A 25609-nucleotide genomic window follows, 5' to 3' on the forward strand; every position below is an offset into this window, starting at 1 on the left:
CATTGAAACATATAGGCTTAAGCATGAAATCTGTATTTGGTAGGAGGTTAATGACCTTCCTTTGGATTGCTGTGCTTGGTAATGATATTAGTCATGATTATTTTTTTATACATATTTTTAGAATTTGAAGCTGTGCTAGTAAATCATATTATGCCTTACCATGTGTTTAGATAATGTTTATGAGGAACACAAATATGAGACACTGTTCGCTTTTGGATTTAATTAGGCAGCAATAATTATTTGTTAAGAGATATAACACAGACCAAGTGTAAAAGAATTTAGAGAAGGTAGAGTATTGTTTACCCACACATTGCTTTTATTAGAAGATAAAATAGATAAATGTGGACTGAAATTAGCCAATCAGATTAGTCAGTTCCCAAAGAAGATTGGTACATGGAGCCTTAGACCTCATAGTTACTCTCAGCCCCTGTTTACTGGGAAAACCAGAAATGAACAACCCATCCACTCTTGATTCCTTCACATTTGTCTTTCATCAAGAGAGTGTTGCTTGGATGGTCTAGGTCCATTGAGGAGGCAGGAACTTTATTGGGTGGAACTGGAACTGAGTGAGTTTCTTCATGGTCAGGCTGAATTTGCCTTTGGGCTTGTACAAGCCTCTGGACCAATTCACTATGGTTAGTTTAATGATCTTATTAAGAAATCATGCTACATTGAATAATAGCAACTAAAACAAGGGAGAACTGTTGTAGCTTTTTTTTTTTTTTTTAAATCAGAAGTAGCTGTGTATGTTTCATGAGTTCTAATATGTATGGTTAGATGTATTTGTAGTGCCTGAAACCTCCGGGAGTCAAAGAATAGTGGCTTTTCTTAGTTTTTCATCTTTCACGTAGCTTGCACTAAGATGAAAATCAGTTTTGTTAGGAGATGGCATGACATGTTTAGGGTTTTAGTTAATTGCACGTTTAGGATGAACTGAAAATTGGTAGGATGACTGCCAGAAATGTTAATGTAGTTTTAGGCTAGGATAGTAGATTTTGTGGGGTATTTTTTGTTTGTTTGGGGCATAGTAACCCATTGTTCCCCAGGGTGGTCAGATCACTGTTAGAGTATGATGTTCACCAGAGTTTGTAAAATCAACATTTTAAGAAGGACATAAGTTGACTGGAATGTATCTAGGGAAAGAGGACTGGGATGATGAGAATTGTGAATAGTGTGTCATTTGTACAACAGTTGAAGGAACTGGTAAGATGTTTTTCTCTTAAAACAGACATACAGAGAACTTGGCCCTCATACAAAAGATGGAACATATTAATTGTATTTGTTCCACGACAGAGAAGAAATTAGAGAAAGTTTGATTGAGATTTTTTTTTTCTACAGATTTTATTTCTTTTAGAGAGAGAGGAAGGAGGGAGAAAGAGAGGGAGAGAAACATAGATGTACAAGAGAAATGTCTGTTGGCTGCCTCCTGCATCCCAGGCACCTGCCCACCAGGAATGGAACCAGCCACCTTTTGGCCTGCAGGATGACACCCAGCCTGCTGAGCCACACCGGTCAGGACCGAGTGAGATTTCAGTTGAGTTGGTTAGAGAAAGTTAGACCAGCATATGGGAAGATTTTTAAAGAAATACAGTTACCTCAGTGTGAAATGGACACTGTTAACAGATGAGTAATTGAAAATGACATTAGAAGACATCTGGTCTAACCTTCTATTCAGTACTAATGCCTCTTCTGATAATGTCCTGGAGAAGCTACTTCATAACGGTATCCATTTCACACTCAGTTGGTGGAAGTTGGCAGCACAAGTGGAGAGTATATACACATTATATTTTTTGCATTACAGGTGCTTATGAATCAAGAAAATGGAGAAGTATCTTATACAACTTATATGACCTGCTAGTTAATGAGATAAGTCATATTGGAAGCAGAGGAAAATATTCTTCAGGATCTCGTAATATTGCTGTCAAGGAAAACTTGATTGAATTGATGGCAGATATTTGTCACCAGGTATTTGTCACATTTTGAAATTTCCTGTTAATTTTTTTAACTGGACTTTAAAAATCTGTGTTCTGATAAAAAGCATATAAAATTACTCTGTACCTATAACTATTCTTTTCAAAATACCATAAATATTTAGAATTGTCTCTGACTTAGACAACTGTTCTGCATATTATGAACTTAGTGAAAAGCAGTGATGAACATTTTCATTCTTAAAATATTGTCTATAGCACATAAGATTACCCTAACCCTAATGTTTCTTTCTTTCTTTTTCTTTCTTTCTTTTTTTTTTTTTTTTGTTCTACTGAGTTAGAAATCACATAGCATGAAATATGCTATTTACAATTCAATGGTTTTAAGGATTTTCACTATGTTTTACACCCATCATCTCTATTTAATTTTGGAGCATTTCTTCAAACTTTGTCCTAATTCTCCACTTCTTCCAGTCCCTAGGAACTAACCACTGATCTTTGTCTATCGATTTTGCCTATTTTATTTCATATAAGTAGAATCATATAATATTTGGTCTTTTGTGTATCGCTTATTTCACTTAGCATGTTTTCAATTTTTATTCATATTTTACCATAAATCAATATTTCTTGTTTTTATTGCTGAATAATATTCAGTCATATGCACATATTACATTTTGTTTATCCATTCATCAGTTGATGGCTTAATGTTTCTGAAGTAAAACTTTTCAGAGGTTTCATTAACATCTTAGATAATTTAACTTGTCAGTATTTTATTAATACTAAATTTATGATTTTTTTCATTTTTTCAAAAAACATTTTATTGATTGTGCTGTTACAGTTCCAATTTTTCCCCATTTGCCCGCCCTCAAAAAGTACCTCAGCCTTTGTTCATGTCCATTGGTCATGTGCATAAGTTCTTTGGCCACTCCACTTCCCATATTGTACTTTACATTCCTGTGGCTATTCTGTGAATACCAATTTGTACTTCTTAATCTCCTCACTTCTTCATGCATTCCTCCAAACCCCCCTCCAATTTGGCAACCTTCAAAAAGCTGTCCATATCCATGATTCATGTGTCTTCTTCATGTTTGATCAGTTTGTTTTTTAGATTCAGTTGTTGATAGGTATGTGTTTATTGCCATTTTATTTTTCATAGTTTTGATCTTTTTATTAAATAAGTCCCTTTAACATTTCATGTAATGATGGTTTGGTGATAATGAACTCCTTCAGGTTTTCTTGACTGGGAAGCTCTTTATCAGCCCTTCAATACTAAGTGATAGCTTTGCTGGGTAGAGGAATCTTATCATGGTTGTAGGTCCCTGTTTTTCATGACTTTGAATATTTCTTGCCAATCCCTTCTAGTCTGCAAAGTTTCTTTTGAGAAATCAGCTGACAGTCTTATGGGAACTCCCCTATAGATAACTCTTTTCTCTTGCTGCTTTTAAGATTCTCTCTTTGTCTTTAACCTTGGCATTTTAATTATGATGTTTCTTGGAGTGGGCCTCTTTGCATCCATCTTGTTTGGGACTCTCTGTCCTTCCTAGACTTGCATGTCTCTTTCCTTCACCTGATTAGAGAAGTTTTCTTTAATTATTTTCTCAACTGGATTTCTAGTTTCTTGCTCTTGCTCTTCTCCTTCTGGCACCCCTGTGATGTGAATGTTGACCCTCTTGAGGTTGTTCCAGAGGCTCCTTAGATTATCCTGGGTTTTTTGGATTTTTTTTTTTCCTCTTGGTGTTCTGATTGCTTGTTTTTCACTTCCTTATGTTCCAAACCATTGATTTGATTCTAGGCTACATCCACTCTACTGTTGTTCCCCTGTAAATTGTTCTTTATTTCAACTAGTGTATCCTTTGTTTCTGACTGGATCTTTTTTGTGCTGTTGAAGTTCTCACTACTTTCTTGAGCATCCTTATAACCAGTGTTTTGAACTCTGCACCTGATAGATTGCTTATCTCCTTGTTGTTTAGTTCTTCTTCTGGAGTTTTGATCTGTTCTTTCATTTGGCCCATGTTTCTTTGTCTCGTCGTTTTGGCAGTCTCCTTGTATTTGTTTATGTATTAGGAAGAGCTGCTATGACTTCCTGTCTTGGTAACGTGGCTTAATGTAGTAGGTGTCCTGTAGGGTCTATTGGTACAGCCTTCCCTATCGCCCAAGCTGGGTACTTCCGGTGCGCCCTCCATGTGGTCTGAGTGTGTCCTCCTTGTAGTTAAGCCTCGATTTCTGTTGGCAGGTCTATAGAAGGGATTTACCCAGGCCTGTCCACTGCAAGGACTCACTGTGACCACTGAGCACAAACCTTTGCTCTGCATGGAGGATCAGGCATGCAAGGGCAGGGCGGTGGTGCTCCGACGTGGTCTGTAGCTGTCCACTGGGTTCTTAGGCTCTGGGGTTTCTCAGGTGGTGCAGGTCAAGGTCAGCCACCACCTGTGTTCTGTTCCAGGTCACCCAGCGTGAGCTGCAAAGCAGTCAGCAGATCGCTGACACTGTGCTGGGTGGTCTTGGAGCTTACCAGGCAGAGCCAAACTGTGATCCAAAGCTGGCTGCTGCTAATGTCAAGCCTGGGTTGGAGGGAGCCCCAGATAAAATGCCAGGGCAGGGCAAACAGTGTAAGCCAGGTTGATAGAATCTTAGATTTGGCTCTGGCCTGCCAGTTCTGTGGCTCTGTAGGAAGAGAGCTCAGAAAAGGCACAGTGGCCTTTGCCCACCTTTCTGTCTGGGAGAAAGCTATCTGATACATCACTTCCTCCATGTATGTAACTGGTGCCTTTCAAGCTGCTATCCGGGTGTTGCTGAAGCTCAGAGGGATTGTAGCTGAGTAAGTTCGGTGCTGGTGCTTTAAGAGGGAACTGCTAAGGAATCCAGTAGTTCTTTTCACTGAGTGAAATCTTGCTGGTAAATGTTACCAGGAAATAAAACTAATACTCTTGATAATATTTGCTTTTTAGAGAGCCATTACAGCCATGCAAAATGTTTGTTTCTTACTATATTATTACATTTATATATTTCTATGATTTATTATTCTTGCTTTATGACTTTCCTATATCTTCATATGAGGAAGAACACATTTTTTAATGAAGTATTAGAAAATAATAGCAATGTAAAAAAATTTAGATTTTTCTTTTTTTATTTTACAGGTTTTTAATGAAGATTCCAGATCTTTGGAGATATCTCAGTCTTATACTACCACACAAAGAGAATTTAGTGATTACAATGTACCTTGCAAAAAGAGAAAAATAGAATTAGGCTGGGATGTAATAAAAGATCATCTTCAGAAGTCACAGAATGATTTTGAACTTGTGCCTTGGTAAAAATACTACTTTTTTTCCTCTTTCAGTGTCATTTTAATCTTATTTACATTTTCTCACAAAGACCTCCTTTAATCTTGTTAGCCAGTGGAATCTTTTCATCTAATTGACCAGAACTAGGTCATTTGTCTTCTTCCAAACCAGTCACTGACAAAGGGGGAATATGATTGCCAGGGTGTGTTGAGGTGACCATGTCTCATCTGTTAGTTCCTGGGACAGGGTCTCCTTTCTTAAGCATATTACTGTAGCAGGAAATAAGCGAGAATAGCTGTCTGGTAGGCCATTGGTAATGGACGCCTCATGGAATTCACCTCAAAACAGAGATTTTAGTATGCATAAGCACCTTTTAGTAGAATTAGATTAGGAAGAAATTAAAGATAACATTCAGAAATCACAGAATAATTTGGACCTTATGCCATGACAAAAGGATTTTCTCCTTTTTTTAATCCTCACCCAAGGATACATTTATTGATTTAGAGAGCGAGGAAAGGAGGGAGAGGAAGAGACATTGATTGCTTGCCTCCAGTCTGGAGTCAAACTGCAACCTAACGTATGTGCCCTTACTGGGAAAGAAACCCATGATATTTTGGTGCGTGGGACGACTCTCCAACTATCCGAGTTATACCGGCCAGGGCAAGGTTATTTTTTCTTATTTTCTATGTTCTTTATTCTCATATAGCATTCACAAGTATTTAAATAAATAAATAATTTGTGGAATTCTGTGAAATCACAAAATATTAGGTCTTACAGGAATCTTTAAGAATTCCTCCAGTCCAGCTTGTTTCCTTCGCTAAAAAAGAAAGCAGATTGAAAGAGGTTAAGCAACTTGCCTATGGACAGTTAGAAATTTGTAGGTTATAGCCAATTTTTATGATATTTACTATGTTGATGAAATGTTTAAATATAATTGAATTGTGTGGAAAAGCGTATTAATTTAGAAAGTTATTGCTTAAGCTCCTTTATTTTCTGTAGTTGAGGGTGCCTACTTCAAGTTTGTTAATTTGTCCATTTAGTCAAGAGTTTTTTACATATTTGGCTCTGACTTGTTTGGCTCAGTTGGTTGAGCATCGTCCCGCAAAGCCAAAGGTCACCTGTTTGATTCCTAGGCAAAGTGCATGCCTGGGTTGCAGGCTTTTTCCAGGTTGGGGTACATGCGAGAGGAAGCTGATCGATGTTTCTCTCTCTTTTTTTCTCCCTTTCTTTCCCTTCTTTCTAAAAAAATAAATAAAATCTTTTTTTCTTAAGTTATTTATTGAACATTTGCTATGTGCCGAACATTAGGGATACAAAGATAAATTAGTTAAAGTTTCTATTATTGAGTAGCACACATTGTAGAGAACTCACAGCAAATACTTACTGAATTAACTGAATTAATCAAGGGAAATAATTTTTGGAGATTTTTGTTTGTAGACCTGTTTTGGAGAAATATTATTGGTGGCTGAAGAACAGAGAAGGGTGCAATCACTCAGGAGTATAATATTACTAATTTAGTTATTTTTTAAAGATTTTGTGTAAGGAGATATGATAACTTACCCAGCTTACCCACTTTAGGAGATAGGGCCTAATAAAAGTTAAGACTGAGTGTATTATGAGAGTAGTATGAAAATCAATGATGGTAATACTCTAATTACGGTGTATGTCTGTATATTTTCTTTTAGCTTGGTAATAGAATTGAGTAATTTTCAAATTAATTATACTTTTTTCTTTCAGGTTACAGATTACAACCCAATTAATATCTAAATATCCTGCAAGTTTGCCTAACTGTGAGCTGTCACCACTATTGATGATACTATACCAGCTTCTACCTCAGCAACGATGTGGGGAACGCACACCATATGTGTTACGATGCCTTATGGAAGTTGCATTGTGTCAAGGCAAGAAATCAAATCTAGAAGGCTCACAAAAGTCAGATTTATTGAAATTTTGGATTAAAATTTGGTCTATTACCTTACGCAATATTAGTTTTGAACAAATACAAGTTGAAAATTTTGGTTTACTTACAGCCATAATTCAAGGGAGTTTAGTTGAGGTTGACAGAGAATTCTGGAAGTTATTTACTGGATCAGCCTGCAGACCTTCATGGTAAGTTGACTGTATTGTATCAGATTTTGCAGTTTTCTTATTTACATATATATATGTATGTATACACACACTCTCTCTCTTTCTCTCATATATATTTATATATATACATTCTCCTCCAATTTGGATTCTGTAACTTCAGTTAAGAATTGTTAAATTCTATTTATTGTTTGTCCGAGAGGTCTCAATAAGTAAATGTAAATTTAGTTTTAAATGTGGAGAGATTACTAAGGCTAGTTTTAAGAAATTAAATGTTTAAATTTTGTATGTGTAATTTGACAGTTTATTACTTATTTCTTCTATATTCATAAATCATATTTTTTTAGTAGTACTACATACTTAAAGAGGTTACCTTTAACATTAATTTTTCTTTGTTTTGTTATAGTCCTGTTACATGCTGTTTGACTTTGGCACTGACCATCTGTGTAGTTCCTGAAACAGTAAAAATGGGAATGGAGCAGAATATATCTGAAGTAAATAGAAGTTTTTCTTTAAGGGAATTGATAATGAAATGGCTCTTATTCTATCAGTTAGAAGATGACTTTGAAGACAGTACAGAGCTGCCTCCAATTCTGCACAGGTAAAAACAGTGCTACTGTTTTGTGGTTTTGTTTAGTAATGCTCCGTCCATGACTGTTTGATGCAAGATGACTTTATTTTACAGTGATAATGCAGCATTTCCCAGAGCTAGCCCTAAATATTAAACAGTCCCTGCTTTGTTACAGTATTCTTTCTTTTTGTGCCTATGTCTTTGTCCTAAGAGGACAATAAGGGGGATGTGCACGAAGAATCTGCATATAACTTTTAGCACTTCTGTGTTACTTTGTGATCTTCTGTAAATAGGTCCACCTGAACATATACCTAAGTCATGTGCATCCTGGAATCATGATGAGAGTATCTTCTGGGTGAAATATATTAAATCAATGAGGGGATGAAATGAGAAAGAGACAAAGTGGGACTTAAGGAATAGAATGGGGAGCAGCTTGCTTGCTCACTTCACTTTTCTGATTGGAATGGAGTGATTGTTAGATCTTTGGATCCAAGTGCTTTAATTTCATAATTGTTTTATCTCAGAACTGAGCTTTAAAAATTGCATGCTATTTTGCTTCTAGAAATTGTTAAAAACGATAGTGAAATAAAATTATGCTCCTTAAATTCTTTCAAATGTTAAGGCATTCAGTTATAGATGAAAGCAATTTTAATTTTGGATCCCAATTTTAGAGGTCAATACTAAAGCCAAACATTGGTCTTTAAGTTTAAAGAATACTTTAAGTGGCTTTGGTATTTCAAGTGAAAATTTTATTTTTCTTTGTAGTAACTTTCCACATCTTTCACTGGAGAAAATTCTTGTGAGTCTCACCATGAAAAACTGTAAAGCTGCAATGAATTATTTTCAGAGTGTGCCAGAATGGTATGTTATCTAATAGAATTCTGTGTTTTTTAAAGTTATATCTTTAATTACGTGGAGTAGTAGCTATATCTTTAAAAATTTTGAAGAAATTGGTCAATTAAAAAAATTACAATAGCCTGGGAAATGTTTCTTTTAATTTAATGATTGCTATTTATGTTCTATAATTTTAAATCTAGTTTACTATTTTAAATGCTATATAGTATAATGTGACATTTGCCAGTGGAAGAAATAGAATGTTATGATGGAAAATTAAGAACATACAAATTACATGAAATGAGTTTTTTAAAGATATGACCCGTTTTAAAAAATAGATTTTATTTATTTTTAGAGAGAGGGTAAGGGGAGACAAAGAGGGAGACAAACATCAGTGTGACAGAGAAACATCGAAGTGATCGGAAACATCGATTAGTTGCCTCTCATTCTTGCCCCAAGGCGGGACAAAACCTGTAACCTAGGCATGTGCCCTGACAGGGAATTGCACCTGTGAGCTTTCGTTTTGCAGAACATGCCCAACCCCACTGAGCCACCCTGGTCAGGGCAAGATATGACCTATATTTATATGTCAGATAAAATCTGACTATATTAACTTTAAAAACTAATGATAAAAAAAAAAAAAACCAATGATAATTGAGGAAAGGGTAAACAAAATAAATTTTAAAACCTCATATTAGCTGATTGACTCAAAGGCTTACTTTTTCACTGACTGAAAATGACTCACTGACATGAAGATTTCTCATCTTCCTCAAGAGGGCATTAGATGAAAAAAAATGCTACATTTTGGAGAAATCAAAGGTTAAAAAAAGAAATGCTTTAATAATATTATTCTTCATGTTTATATACAGTGTTATTAATGTAATCTTTTTAATACTTCCTGAATTTGCCTTTGAGATTGTTATTTGTATTACTTTTGTCCATTTCTTAGTAAAATAGGGTACTAAATAATGAAATCTGATACACGTAGGTATCAAAGTCTGAAGAAGGAACATTTAAAAGACTGATACATTAATTGTATAAACTAGTCTTTGAATAAGTTAATGTTTTCATTTGTAAGAGAATGCTGCTATATGAAGATGAAGTATTAGGTAATTTGATTATCAATTAAAGATCTTATTTTTTGAAGTGAACAACGTCAAAAAGAGAAACAAGAGCCTGCATTCTCAGCAGTTGAAGAACTATTTCTTCAGACAACTTTTGACAAAATGGATTTTTTAACCATTGTGAAAGAATGTGCAATGGAAACACCTAAATCTAGTGTAGGCTTTTCTGTCCACCAAAATCTCAAGGAATCACTGGATCACTATCTTCTGGAATTGTCGGAACGGCTTCTACATATCTACTCATCTGAGGTGAGATTTTTAAAAAAAACTAAGACTGGTAGGAAGGAGAAATGAGTAGGAAAGGATAGGCACTAAGAATGGTAAGAAGCTTACTTTTAAAAGCAAAGTGACAGTACATGTCAGCTAATAGTGAAAATAGCATGAAAAAAGGAAAACTGAAGAAAAATAATTTATACTTTATTTGTACCAAGAATTCTGTGGGGCACTATAGAAGTAGAATTCTTTGAGTGGGTTTATGAGGAATGATAATGTTTTTGAGTAGAGTGATTATTTGATAAAAATGATTCAATATTGTGGAGGGAGGTGTTACAATAACAGCAAAGGACATAATTGAAACTGATCTAATAAATTTGTTAGTCATTGAAATGGAAAGAGTGATTAATAAATGTAATAAATGAATGACCAGTCACCAGTATTTTAGAGGTAATCTAGTAATTTCTCATATGATTTCCTTTGTGCTCTTAAATCACAAATTCTCTTCATGTGTGCTGTTTTCTTGCCAAAATTCTCATGTCTTTCTACCTATTACTATATATTCCAATCATCTACATGTCAAAATCCTTGCTAAAGCCTTTTGTGGATAATCTCAGGCATAACAATTCATCTTTTAATTTTCATAGTACTTAATATTTCCATTTTTATAGGTCACTTGGCATCTTCCTTGTACAATAATTTGTGTATATGTTTTATACACAAATACCTCTTAAACCATGCTGTAAGCTCCTTAAAGGGCATATATATATGTGTGTGTGTGTGTATATATATATATATATATATACATATATAATTTTATATATATATATAAAATTAATCTTTGTATATGCCATGATGCCTTGTTAAATGGAAGATGATAAAATATTGGTTGAATAAAAGAAAAACTGCAAGCTTCTCAACGGAGTGATTTCAGTAGTCAGGGACAGTGGGCTGAAGAACCAGAGAAGGGACAGTGTGCTTGTTTCATGTGCCTTAATTACTGACATTCTTGTCTATCACAGTTGTAACCACTTTCATTACAAAGTAATATGGTGTTCTATGTTTTCCCCTAAAATGCCATTCCCTACAGTATAGGAATAAAAAAATCCAAAATTATTTTTTTCTTTGTAACCTTTGCAAAATCATATATAATTTTATAAAATTGGCTAAGGGCTTGCTACTTGTAAAAATATTTGTGTTAGTCTGTGGCGTCTAAAAAGCTGAATAAGTCAAGGTTCTTGTCATTCAGAAGCTCTGAAGGTCATTTTAATATTTCTATGAGTATTTTCTGAGTATGTTGTAAGAGTTACAGACATTTCCTTGCCTGTCAGTTTTGTTTTCTGGCTGCCTCAAATCCATAAGAGCCTTTGCAGTACACTGTGCTACTTTAAAAGGAGTTATCTTACTTGGCCATTTTGAGATACTTGTGCTGTTTTTCTTGAGAACCCTGGTTATCATAGTTCTGCAAGGATCTGTTTGATGTTTTTCAGAGATTATCAGAATTACTCCACTACTAGTAACTCAACTGAATTTTTGTTTCTTAATATGTACATAAGATTTGTTTTTACAAGAGATAATCATAGAGTACTGAAATTATTTATGAATCATATGTTTTGTGTTTTACTTTAAGACTACAAATACAGAAACACTTGTCCGGTGTTCAAGTATTCTGGTGGGTGTTCTTGGTTGCTATTGTCATGTGGGTGTAATAACTGAAGAGGAAGTGTATAAATCAGAATTATTCCACAAAGCCAAGGTAGGAGAATTTATGTAAGTTCTGGATTAATTAAATGAAATATATCCTTGGGAAAATTGGTGTATTTGTTTGGAAAACATAAGTTTTTATGTAAGTTAACCCTTTCTCTTTTATTTATGCAGTCTGAGAAGAAATAATACTCTGTGTCCTTCCTTAAGATTTGAAATTATTTTAAGCCAACAATAAATATTATAGTAATTGAAACAGTATTACATTACAGTTTAATCTCAACAAAAGTTTCTCATTTTTATTTGTACTTTTAAAAGTTTTTTCTGTGGTCAATTATGCTAAAGAATCCTTGACTAAGAGTGTTAATCAAGGCGCTAAGGATTAAACTCATTTTCATCTCTGTGCTACTGTCCGTTGTGTGATTTGTAAGAAGAAGGTATAAGATTTGTCATTTATAAAAATTGTTCATAATTTTTTATGATACTGTAAGTCAGGTATAACTTATTAAAAAACTTAATTTACCTTTAATTAAAAATTTAAAAAGTAGTCACTAAACTACAATTTTAACTGAAATTTGAACTTTTTCTTCTTTTGTTCTTAATAGTCTCTAATGCAGTGTGCCGGAGAAGCTATCGATCTGTTTAAAAATAAAACAGATGGGGGATCTAGAATTATTTCACTGAGAAATATGATGCACTTATGTACAAGTTGCTTATGTAACTGTACCAAGGTAAGATGTTCTTCCTACTTGACAGTATATCCTATTGAGGGGGTTGATAACTGGTTGGTGGTGCTAATTGTTTTTTGGTCCATTTATAAGTTTATACACTGATTTAAAATGAAATTGAATGGAAAATAAAAGGTAGTATCCAGAGGAATAAAGCAATAGATAATCTGAGTAACTTATGAAACTAATTTCATCATTTTAGGAAGTTTCAGAATTTACCACTATTATAACATACATGACCCTTATTGCCAGCATGTTTTCATTCACTTAATAAATATGTGTTGACTGCTAGCTGTGTGATGTGCATAGCATTATATTAGGGTTAGTGAGAACCACAAAGATAAACAAGTGCAGTGTATACATTACTCTCTGTGAAGATAGTCTTACACAATACTTGGTAGGAAGAATGTCACTGTGTGTAGGCTTTCTTTTGATTTGGAGCTAGTTTGAGGGTTAGCTGAGCCAGTTTAGGGTGTTGATAATAATTGGAAACATTTTTTAAAGCTATTATTAAGTACATGGCCATATATCAATATTATTAACATGTATTTTTGATTTTGTATTGTGTCTTTTTATGTTTTGGTGTAAGTTGAAAGGAGAGAAGTGTAAGAATAAACTAAGCTACAATTACTGCTTGCTTATGTTCAGGGTTATTAGCTGGTATTTTACTTTAATGGTGTTTATGCACAGTGGGAGAGATGTGCTATAGTTATTATTAACCCAAGAAAAGAGGTTAGTATTTTTTAAAGTTATTTATAACTTCACCCTATAATAAACTCTTTACCCATGCTTGTCATGTTAGAGAATTTTTAGTGTAAAGGAAAATGTGTTGTATTTCATTAAATATTGTCTTCCAAGAGTAATTGTTTGTTTTTATTTCTTTGCTTGTTTTTTTTCTTTTTTGGTTCATCTTCATTATAGCACAATCCAAATAAGATTGCATCTAGATTTTTCCTACGATTGTTAACATCAAAGCTAATGAATGATATTGCAGATATTTGTAGAAGTTTAGTAAGTATGCTTTTTGTTTTACTACCATATTATTGTTGTCGTTGTTTTTATTCTTTATACATTTGTTAATCCAATATATAGATAATAAACTCATGCTATGAATAAGGCAAGGTGCTGCATAGTGCTTGGATTCCAGCAGAGAATGAAACATAGCCTTTGATGTGATGGGGCATGTAAGCTGATGGAGAAGAGAGATATGTAACAAAGTTACCCAAATTATTGATTATATTTGTGATAAGTATCTACAAGGAGAAGCAGAGAGCCCAGGAGAACATCTAAGGAGATTTGAGCCAATCAGGGTGGTAGGAAAGGATTTTGCTGGATATACAGTTTCAGTGGTGACTTGAAGGATAATTAGTTCTTAGCATTGTAAAGATAGTGGGTGAGGTCATAGGCAGAAAGATCAAAGGAAAACCAAGAGTGTACAGTGGTAGAAGGCAAGGGAAAGTTTTCCCAGAAGAGTCATAGGCATACTGGGTTAAATGTTAATGAATTAATCAAGACCAAAATGTGCATAGATCCTGCAACATTGAGACCAGTATCATGACCAAAATTAGTTGTGGGTGCAAAAGCTAGATTGGAGTGGGTTGGGGAGCGAGAGAAATTGAGAGCAAATACCACAGACCTTTCTTTTTTTTTCTTTTAATTGTATTTATTGGGGTGACATTGATTTGCAAAACCATACAGGGTTCGAGTGTACAAACAGTAAAACATCTGCACACTGTATTGTTCTTCCATTGTCCTTCCTTCCTCATTTCTCCCCATTTGCCCACCTTCACCGACCCCTCCACCCCACTTTACCTCTGGCTCTCACCACTCTGTTGTCTGTCTTTGTGTTTTGTATATGTGTGTTTGCTTAATCCCTACTCTTTCTTTCATCCAGTCCCACAACCCCCTCCCTCTGATAGCTGTCAGTCTTCCCTGTGTTTATGCCTCTGTTTCTCTTTCGTACGTCAGTTTATTTTGTTCATTAGATTCCCCATATAAATGAGATTATATGTTATTTGTCTTTCTCTGACTGGTTTATTTCACTTATCATAATAATCTCCAGGTTTATCGTTGCCGTCGCAAAGGTAAGATTTTCTCTTTCACGGCTGAGTAGTAGTTCATTGTGTAAACAGGTCACAACTTTTTATCCACTTATCTACTGTTGGACACTTGGCTGTTTCCAGATTGTGGCTATTGAACATAATGATGCAGTGAACACAGAAGTGCATATATTCTTTGGAATTAGTAATTCAGGTTTCTTCTAATATATTCCCAGAAGTGGAATTGCTGAGTCATAAGGCAGTTCCATTTTTAATTTTGGGGCAATCTCCATACTGCTTTCCACAGTGGCTGCACCAGTCTGCATTCCCACCAACAGTGCATAGAGTTCCCTCTTCTCCACATCCTCACCAGCACTTGTTTGCTGTTGTATTGATGATGGCCATTCTGACAGCTGGAGGTGATATCTCATTGTGGTTTTAATTTGCATCCTCTGATGATTAGTGATGTTGAATATTTTTTCACATGTATATTGGCCATTTGTATGTCCTCTTTGGAGAGGTGTGTATTCAAGTCCTTTCCCATTTTTTAATAGGATTGTTTGTCTTCATGGTTGAGTTGTATAAGTTCTTTATATATTTTGGAAATTAATCCATATTGACCCGTCCCGCAGGTCGAGCAACGAGGACCCTAGAGGGGGAGTGAGGATGAGAAAGGGGCAAGAGGCACAAAGAATGGAGACAAGACAGTGCTCTGATCAAGTCTCGTTTATTCTTAGTAAAAACAGCATTCTTATAGCTCAGGAGAGGAGGAATTTTTCACTAGGGAGGAGCGCAGCTGCAGCTGGGGCGTTATCTTGACAGATAAGAGTTACGATGAAGGACAGCAACTCCGAAGAAGAGAAAGAGGGAAGTTGCCCTTAATTAGGAGCAGACAACTGTTATGGGATAATGAGGCCATGCCAAGCAGAACTTTAGGATGCCGGTCAGCAAGACTTTAGCCGAGGAACTTTTTAGTTCCCCACACATATCAGATGTATCATTGGTGAATATGTTCCCTGATGCAGTGGGTTGCCTTTTTATTGGGTTGCTCAAAAAGTCCGTATGGTTTTATCTGTAAAATAAAAGATATACTTTTCATTTTCACCAGCAACTTTATTGATTTGGATACTTTGAGTATGTCACCTCTCTCTTGCATGGTATAACATTGGCCTCAAAATGTCTCAGTTTGATTGCAATCAACTTCAACTGGTCTGCCTGACCGTGGTTCATTGTCCAGCAAGAAATCCTCAGCATGAAACCTCACAAATCACTTTTCACACCTTCGAGCACTCACGGCACTTTCTCGACACACTACACAAACCTTCTTTTTAAGTTTCAGTCGTGTTTTTCCCTCTCTTGAAATAATAAAGCATTATATGCAGAAAATGTTGTGTAATTTCTTCCCTCTTCCATATTAAAATGGCTACACAAATATTTACCAATTTGATAGATACTTTTTGCACAATGATATGACAGCTGTCACAATACAATCTTAAAATTGTTTCAAATGAAGTTAAAGACAACTAAGTGCTATTAGAGCCATCTAATGGAAAAAAACAAATTAACTTTTTGGCCAACCCAATACTTCTTGGTGGTTTCTTTTGCTGTGGAAAAGCTTTTTAGTTTGATATAGTCCCATTTGTGTATTTTTTCCTGTGTTTTCTTACCTTAGGAGATGTGTTGGCAAAAATATTGCTAGGAGAGATGTCTGAGGTTTTACCGCCTATCTTCTAATATGGTTTTGTGACTGATATTTAACTCTTTTGAGTTTATTGTTGTGTATGGAGTAAGTTGATCTAGTTTTTTTTAACATGTACTTGTTCAATTTTTCCAGCACCATTTATTTAAGAAACTGTCTTTACTCCATTGTATGCTCTTGTGCCCTCTGTCAATTAGTAATTGACCATAAAGGCATGGGTTTATTTCTGGACTTCTTTCCTGTTTCTTTTGATTTGTCTGCCTGTTCTTATGCCAATGCTAGGCTTTTTTTTTATTACAATGGCCTTGTAGTATAGTTTGATATCAGGTATTCTGAAACTTCCAACTTTGTTGCTCTTTCTCAAGATTGCTGCAGTTATTTGGGTCTACTTTTGGTTCCATATGAATTTTTGGAATATTTGTTCTAGATCTGTGAAATATGCCATTGGTATTTTAATAGGTATTACATGGAATCTATAGATTGCTTTGGGTAGTGTGTACATTTTAATGATGGTAATTCTTCCAATTCCGAACACGGTATGTGCTTCCACTTATTTGTATATTACTCATTTTCTTTCTTCAGTGTCCTATAGTTTTCCAGGTACAGGCCTTTAACCTTCTTACTTAACTTGATTCCTAAGTACTTTATTTTTTGTAGTACAGTAGTTGTAGTGAATGGGACTGCATTATTAATTTTTCTTTCCGAGAGTTCATTATTGGTATATAAAAATGCCACGGATTTCTTGATATTAATTTTATATCCTGCTACTTTGCCGAATTTATTTATTAGACCTAGTCGTTTTTTGATGCATTTTTTAGGGTTTTCTATGTACAATATCATGTCATATGTGAATAATGAGTTTTACTTCCTTCTTTCAAATGTGGATGACTTTTTTTTCTTCTTCTTCTTGTCTGATTGCTGGCTAGGAATTCCAGTACTATGGTAACCCTTTGAGTGCCATGAGTAATTGCTAAAATTTGTGTGAAAAATGCCAGGCTATTTTGCTGAGATATGCTGAGTTTATGAAAAATGTCTATAAAAACATTATTATTCATAGTAATTTGCTGATAATTTCATGACATATAGTAAATACACTCTTCTTTTGTAAGCAGTGTTCTTTGACGCAATTTGGAAAAAACTTTATTGCATTAAAATTATTTTATAACAATTATTTTAGAAAAAATAATTTCTTTCAATATGGCTTTTGAAGTATCATGTATGGCATAATATAAAACCTATGATTATAATTTGAAAAACACATAGCAACATGAATAACAAGAAGTATGCCAAATATTGCATAAATTTTTGAAAGACAAAAAGAAAACTCCATAACACAAACGACATTCACACTAGAGACATATATCAATAGATATCAACAGTGAAAAACAGTTTATAAACCAAATGCTAACGCTATACCGTAAAGCAATGAAAGTGTCCATTAGCAAAAGTTTCCTTATCATGCACACTGCATATTTTTGAGGATTATTGCAAAGATAAGTGAAATTAAAAGGACTGTTTAAAATGTAGGTAAAAATTATAACAGAATTAATATGTCAGTATTTGAACAAGCATAAAAATTCAAAGTTTGAATCAACATGAGAAAAAGTTATATCAATATATAACCTGAGGTACAAAGAAAAGAGAACAAAACATAAAATACGAATTATTCTGTTGTTATTTACATTTATAGCCATCAAAAAAAGAGTTGCTGGGAGCTATGCTGGCATTTTTGGGAAAATTTGTCAGCATCGCTCACAGTGACATTGGCACTCAACGGGTTAAATAAGAGAGGTGAAAGCCACCACACTTGTCTTGATCCTGATCTTAAGGGAAATCCTTTCACTGTTTTTGCCCATAGAGTATGATGTTGGCTGTGGTTTTGTCATATATGGCCATAGCTCCTCAGGGGGACCTCCACAGTCTCGATATTCCTTCTGATTTTTCAAATGTGGGTATGGGACCACTCGTTCTCTCTGTCTGCCCCTCTTACTAGTCTGGATGTGGTTTCTTTTTTATATTCTTAGTTCTAGGACTTCTGTTCTGCAAGATTTCAGGTGGTTCTGAATAATGGTCTTTTTGTAGTTCAGTTGTAATTTTTATGTGATCCCAAGAGGATGTATCACGTTTACCTACTCTGACTTCTTAACTGGAAGCCCAGCACATCAAATATTAATTAACATTTAATTATTGTTGTTGTTACAAAGAGTTTGTATAAAGGTTCTTTTGTCATATTTGTACCTGTGAAGGATGTAGGATATATTCTATAAATGGAATTACTAGTTTAGAAGGAATGTGAATTTTACTTTGGATGGATGTAGTGATTGTTCTCAAGTAGTCATGTAAGTTTATACTTTTACCATACTCTTATTAATTTTGGGTAGTATAAAATGTCTTAGTATAAGAAATTATTTGTAAAGTTTGCATATTATTCTGTTGTCATAGGCATATTACGATTTATATCCATTTTTCTATTGTTGAAAATATAATAGAAATAATACTGCAGTGTTCATACACATGAACGTTGAATCATCTGATTAGGTGAATTTTAACTACATTTTGCTTCTGAAAGAAGCCAACTTGAAAAAACACCTTTCTCCTTTAAAGGTATCCGTTATGAAAACTCCACCTGAAAATGGACAAGTAGAATCAATGGAAGATGACAATGATGAAAAGGATTACCCTGCTAGTAATGTTAGTGATGCAAATGAATCTGGAGAGAACCAGCTTAGTATTGGTAAATATATATTTATGATGTGGGATTTCTTTTACCTCTTCATATTGATTTGGCATTCCAAAAAGCCTCATAGTTACTTATTTTATGTTCATTTTATTTCCTTTTGGTATAGTCTATTAGGATTGGTTTTTTTCCCCTACACATTTTAGATTCTCTAATTTTTTAATTGAATTTATTAGTTTTCTGTTCTTCATTTGGAAAATTAAAATAATTACTAAAAAGAGCAAGTGATAGTTTTTTTTTTGGAAAATAGAAAGCAGGAGAGTGATAAAGCACCCATAATGCCATCCCTTTTAACCTTTTTCTGTTATTTATCTCTCTCTCTCTCTCTCTCTCTCTTTTTTTTAACCAGTTCAAAGCCGTTATTGGGGAGGTCCAAACAGGTGGTCTGAGTCTAGAGTGACTGCAGTCCCAAGCAGAAACAGAGTGGGGTTTTTAAAGGGCTTTAATCCTGGGTAGCAATATTAACAGAGTCCGGGCAAGCATAGTGACCTGATTGCAGGCTGAAACAGTTGATTCTTGCAAAAGAGGGAATAGGAGTTGGAGAGATCCCCTGCAGATGGTCCGACGGGACAGTTGATTAGGAGCTGTAGTTGATTCTGAGAACAGAGAAGTTGCTAAATTTTTGTCTGTGGATAGGGATACCTTTGAAGGATATAGGCAGTCACTGGTGCCAGCAGTTACTGCGGAGGGCAGCAGATTTTATTGGGCGCTAGCTAAAATTTGACCTGAATTTCTGGAACCTAGGTCGTATGCCTAAGATTCCTGCCTTTGTTTTATTGGTTCTGGGGAGTTGAGTCAAAAGTCCATTTTCTGAAACTTTTTTGAGCTGAGATTAGGATGTAGAGCTGTCCCTATATTCTTTCTTGGGGTATAGGTTGATATGAAGAGGCGCGGAGTAGGAGCATGTCACTGACAACTTGGTTTGTGGCAGCCTGCACTGTCATGCAGACAAAACTTATTAGAAAGCATGGGGACAGGGACCTATTAAGAAAACAAAAGCATGTTATTATTATTTTGGTTTTTAAGGATATTAGCATGGCTTGAAGGAGAAGAGAAATAGGAGAAGAACTCCAGCCAGGAGGAGTCACTGGCAGCATTTATTATGCATGTTTTATGATGTCAGTGTTTTCTTTTAAGACTTGAAGTGTTTTACAACCTGCCTACTAGTGTTGTCATAAAAACAGCATTTAACAAAGCACATGTTCCACCTGCCTCAGCAGCTAAGGAGGAGAGGCAAGGCTATCTTTTTAAAAATACCAGCAGGGAGAGGTGGGCCTGGAAGTAGCCTGTCCTGCACTAGAATGGGCCCCCTACTTCTGCCCTGCTCTGCCCAGGGCAAGGGTTGGAGAAAGGTGGCTTAGGTTATGGTTTAGGCCTCAGAAAAACAGCCTGAATTTAAGTGTCATTTTGTTTTTCTGCGTTGGAGAGGTAGGCACCCTGCTGTTTCTGCACCCAGTAATGAGTTTGAATAGAAAGTAATTACTCTTTAGACTCTTTGGAAATTGTAATCAGCATTGACTTTCATATGTCTTTTTTTATACCTTGTTTGTTTTCTTTTTATTTAGCTACTTGTATTAATAATCATACTTTTTAATGGCTCCATAATATCCCAGTTAACATATATATTGTAATTTACTTGACCATTGTTGACTGTTACAAATTTGGATTTCTTTCTGTTTTCCTATAATTAACTACTGCAGTGAATGTTTTTCTTCACAAATAATCCATAGGTCATTACTTGATGATAGAATCCTATGGTAACCTTTTAAGAAGAATCTTGAAGCTTCTGGTGTATAATCAATTTAACCATAATTTTGTTTTTCGTATACTTTTATGTTTTTGGTTTCCTTTTTTTTTTTTTTTTTGATGGGATATTTGAATTATTATGCCCCTTTCTTAGTTTTAGTAAGTGCTTTTTATTTTTAGGTGCCATGAGTCCTTTAGCTGAAGAACATCTGTCAAAGCAAGATCTACTTTTTTTAGACATGCTCAAGTTCTTATGTGTGTGTGTAACTACCGCTCAGACCAGTACTGTGTCATTCAGAGCAGCTGATATTCGGAGGAAATTGTTACTGTTAATCGATTCCAGTATCCTAGACCCAACTAAACCTCTGCACCTACACATGGTGAGTTATGTGAAATGAAGATTCTCTTCAGTTCTGTCTGGCTTTGCTGCTAAATATAATGAACTGACATAAGAATCACATAGTACCTTTACAGACTTGAAATTGCTTTCTTGAGAAATGAATTCGAGACTAGTTATAAATATACTTTTTCTTTCAATGTGCTGTGAAAAAAGAATTTAACTGAATACTGAAACATTAAAACCTAGATGGTCTTTGGATAGATTTATTATTTTAGATATAATGAATTATTTTTTTAAAGTAGGTCAAGAAACACAGATTCTAAATGTAAAAATAATACTTAAATAACATTGCAGTTGAAGTCTGAATCTTGCCTTGACCTTAGTTTAAATGCTTTAAATTTTTTTGATGTAATTTCAAAGTGACAATAAAGTTACAGTACTATAAGAACGGGTTTGTCTCATGTTTCTTCAGGATTAGATTTAGATTTTGACTTTGGTGAGAATATTATAGGTGTAATTCCTCCCCTGCCCTAACCCCATCAATCTTCATCTGTTTATTGATAGGTATCTCCAATTCCAGTCTAACAGCATAGGATTTCTTTTTTCCTCTCTGTACTTTTAGCTCCCCCTTCCAATAGTAGGACACCTGCTTCACACTTAACCTTAATATATTTCATGTTTACTTAATATTCTTATGTGTAACTAATCTTCTGATCATTTCTGCCATCCCGTTAGCCCTAGCCCTGCTGAACATTGGGGGAGTCCCTGGTCCAGCAAATTGGCGAACATGTCAGGTGATTTTTCCAGTGATAGCTGTGGGAAACATGCCAGGTCATCTAATAATTAGAATCTCTTGGAAATATACAGATTGAATCCATGTTAGAATTTTGGTCAAGTCTCCAGGCCTGACCAATGGGCAAGTCTATGTGCTCTTCTTGACCCTTTCATGTTTAAGGCCCTCAGTAACTTCATACACATCACTTTCCTGTCAAAATATTTAAAATGATCCAATGTAATGTTCTTTTATAATATATGAGAGCAAGTAAGAAACATTTTTCTCTATATAGATAAGAAAAAAGTCTTCTGATTTTTTACTAGAGCCAGAAAATTATTTGGCAGCTCTCAGAAATAGTCATAATAACATAGAGAGCCTTACCAGGTTGTCTCATAGGAAGATAAGTTAGTGTATTTGACTTCTTTCCTGCCTATGATTATCTCTGCTTTCTAAAATGTATTAATAGAATAGTTTTTAAACATTGAAGTCTTATCCTTAAGTATTATTTGGGGAGAGTAGAAACATAACATAGTTTCAGATTCTTGTTCAGGCTCTTAACTCCAACAATGATCTCAGTTATCATTTTCTTGAGTTCCTACAATATATGCTAGACTTTATACTCATTTCCTTTAATCCTTTAATCTGGCCAGGTAAGTATTATATCCTCATTTTACAGGTGAGGGTAAAAGGCTCAGATGTCAAGGCAAGTTTTTTAACCACACAAGTAATAAATTGTGCTAGGATTTGAATCCAGCTCCATTTGACTTAAAATACTTTAAAAAAATTGTCTTTTAAAAGAAATCACTGGTCATGTGTGTGTGCAAGTATGTTGTGTATGCATGCAAAGATCTACATATGAATTTTTGGTTACATATATACTTAACTAAGTGACATATTTTTTTAAAAACTGATTCCCCCTTCTCCCCCAACTATCTTAGTATCTAGTGCTTTTAAAGGAGCTTCCTGGAGAAGAATGTCCTTTGCCAATGGAAGATCTTGTTGAACTTCTCAAACCACTATCGTAAGAAATTAAAACCATGTTATGTTCACTTTAAATTTATAAACTAAGTGATGTGTTCTTTTATGCTTATAAAGTTAAACTTTTTCTTCCATAGCAATGTGTGTTCTTTGTATCGCCGTGACCAAGATGTTTGTGAAACAATTTTAAACCATACCCTTTACATAGTGATGAACCTATGTCAAGGCAGTATGGATGCCGAGAACACAAGGGATGCTCAAGGACAGTTTCTAACAGTTATTGGAGCATTTTGGTAGGTACAGATTATTTTGTGGAGTTCTTATTTTTCTTCTGCTTCTGATACAGATGCAAATTTTGCATTTTTGCATTAGTGATTTCTTCTAATCCTTAAATGAAAGTATATACATCTTTTTAATGATAGGAGAATGTAATTTGTGTTTTCCTTAATTTCTTGAAGAATTACATTGTATTTTTCTTAAGGTTTGGCTTTCTAAGGTGTGTTTAGTGTATTTCTCTGAATTTTGAATCATTTAGTATTTTGACACATCTAGTGTACAAAGCAAAGTGTAACAAGTCTAAGTCAATTTAATCATTCATGCTCTTAAAATGAACAAATTGGATTTGTCACTGGTTATTTCATGTATGATATATAGCCATAGTGTGAGATACCACCATGATACTTATAGGGGAGCATATGTATATAATTTAGAGCTCTCATACCATTTGACTGATAAGAACTTCTGAATCAATATAGAATATGGTTTTGAAATCTATGATATATCAACAAAGACTTTAAAAAATTTTCCCTTTAAATTACATTTACTATAATGTGGTTAGTTGAAGTAAGAGAGCCCTAATATGAGGCATAATGATATAAACGTAGTAATATACATAAAAATGAACTATTCAAGAATTTCTTTTAGCTGGAATTTTTTTTGGGAAGGTGAGAATATTGGCATATGCCACATGATGAGAATTAAAGTTAGCATGGAAAGAAATTTTGGAAGTAATCTAAAATAACCCTAATGTCCAGTGACTTTTTTTTTTTTTTTTTTTTTTACTGCTTTTATTGGAATAAATGTTTGACATTGAAACACTTTATTTCAGGCACTTAACAAAGGAGGGGAAATGCACATTCCCTGTAAGAATGGCACTAGTAAAATGCCTTAAAACTTTGCTTGAGGTGAGTTTCTCCACATTAAGTATTAGTAAGGGTTCTGTAATTTAAAAAAAAAAAAAATTAAGCAGTCTTTCTGTGTTATTGGGTGAATTTTTGCTTCTTATTTCTAATTTAACCTAAGTTGTTCTTTTTCCATAGGCTGATCCTTATTCAAAATGGTCTATTCTTAATGTAATGGGAAAAGACTTTCCTGTAAATGAAGTATTTCCACAGTTCCTTGCTGATAATGATCACCAAGTTCGCATGTTGGCTGCAGAGTCAATCAATAGGTAATGAGTTAGATATTTATGAAATGTCTGGGTATTGCACATATCAGTGCAATGTCTAGCATAGTCAGAGGTTACTAGTTGTGATATTGAAAGTAGCTAACACAGCCCTGGCCAGTGTAGCTCAGTTGATTGGGCATCATTCCAGAGGTAAAGGGTCACCAGTTCCATTTCCTATCAGGACACATGCCTGGGTTTCGTGTTTGGTCCCCGTTTGGGGTGCATACAAGAAGCAGCCTATCAGTTTTTCTCTCCCTCTCTTTCTCCCTCCTTTCCCCTCTTTTAAAACAAACAAAATCTTTTTAAAAAGTAGCTAACACTGCATGTCAACTACAATTAAAAATAAATTGGAAAACTAAAATAGCTAACAGTTATTGAGCATAGACTGTATGACTGACTTTCATGTTTTCTCTTAATTCTGACAACTCTATCACTTATTATCTTCTCCAATTTTTAAATGAAAAGTCTATGGCTTAGATAAAGTAATTTGCTCATTGCCAGAGAGCTAGTAAATGGTTGAGTTGAATGAGGTGTGTCTGTTACTGCTATGGGAGATACAGAATGTTTGGATATCACTGTGATTTTATATGAATCTGTTACATTGTGCTAATTATATTTATTCAAGTGAATGTACTGTTAAGCACTGGAATGATTCTATTGTAGGGAACTGTTTTATGTTTGAATACCTGAAGAAGCAAATACTAATTTCTTAAAGTCTTAATGTTTATCAAGTTATCAAATTGATTTTAAAATTCTAAATTTTTATCTACCTATACCTTTCCTACTTTGCACTCCCTGTAAATAAAGCAATTCTCTGCTTTATTTTTCTCTATAGCATTTATCACCGCTTGAAATGCTATATTTTAACACATTTACCTAGGATATAAGCTCCTAGATGTCATTGTTTCTTGTCTGTTGATTTAGCATCTAAAATAATACTTGCTGTATGGAAGGTGTTTAACAATTTCTAAAATCCATGAACATTTGAAAAAAATGGCATTATACTTTAAAAACATTAAAGCTGAAAATCATTTGAGTAACTTTACAATTCAAATATGAGACCAGTAATTAAAAATCAATGTAAAGATATTGTTCCAGCAGTCACATAAATATGTGTTAGTTAACCTAATGTGTCCAAAGTTTGAATATGTTGACAATAATATTTGTATAAGTCAGAATTGTGTCTAACTCCTCAGCTTTAGGACTCTTTTCAGTACAACCATAGTGCATTGTTAGAGTAGCTAATGTGTGCTTTATTTCAAGTCCTTAAACTAGGATAGAAAATATATTCTGCAGTTCAAGGCCTGAGGTTATACTCAGAGAAACAAAGAAAAAAACTGATGCTTGCCACATGGGTAGGTGATGGGGAAATGGATGAAA

At 34.5% G+C, this 25609-nt stretch overlaps 1 protein-coding gene across 1 annotated transcript in view; it reads left to right on the top strand.

The window, feature by feature from the left end:
• ATM (ATM serine/threonine kinase) overlaps window positions 1-25609 on the top strand; it is a 173680-nt gene that overhangs the window by 27317 nt on the left and 120754 nt on the right. The window contains exons 8-22 of the mRNA XM_090265885.1: window positions 1802-1965; window positions 5066-5235; window positions 6947-7318; window positions 7701-7895; window positions 8631-8726; window positions 9847-10072; window positions 11667-11792; window positions 12346-12471; window positions 13390-13479; window positions 18811-18940; window positions 20870-21069; window positions 22743-22825; window positions 22920-23075; window positions 23891-23966; window positions 24102-24232. Coding sequence (XP_090122011.1) covers window positions 1802-1965; window positions 5066-5235; window positions 6947-7318; window positions 7701-7895; window positions 8631-8726; window positions 9847-10072; window positions 11667-11792; window positions 12346-12471; window positions 13390-13479; window positions 18811-18940; window positions 20870-21069; window positions 22743-22825; window positions 22920-23075; window positions 23891-23966; window positions 24102-24232 — 2341 coding nt within the window. The remainder of the gene's footprint in view (window positions 1-1801; window positions 1966-5065; window positions 5236-6946; window positions 7319-7700; window positions 7896-8630; window positions 8727-9846; window positions 10073-11666; window positions 11793-12345; window positions 12472-13389; window positions 13480-18810; window positions 18941-20869; window positions 21070-22742; window positions 22826-22919; window positions 23076-23890; window positions 23967-24101; window positions 24233-25609) is intronic.

This window comes from Furipterus horrens, unplaced genomic scaffold, assembly GCF_987537825.1.
Source record: "Furipterus horrens unplaced genomic scaffold, mFurHor1.1.pri manual_scaffold_2, whole genome shotgun sequence".
NCBI lineage: Eukaryota > Metazoa > Chordata > Mammalia > Chiroptera > Furipteridae > Furipterus > Furipterus horrens.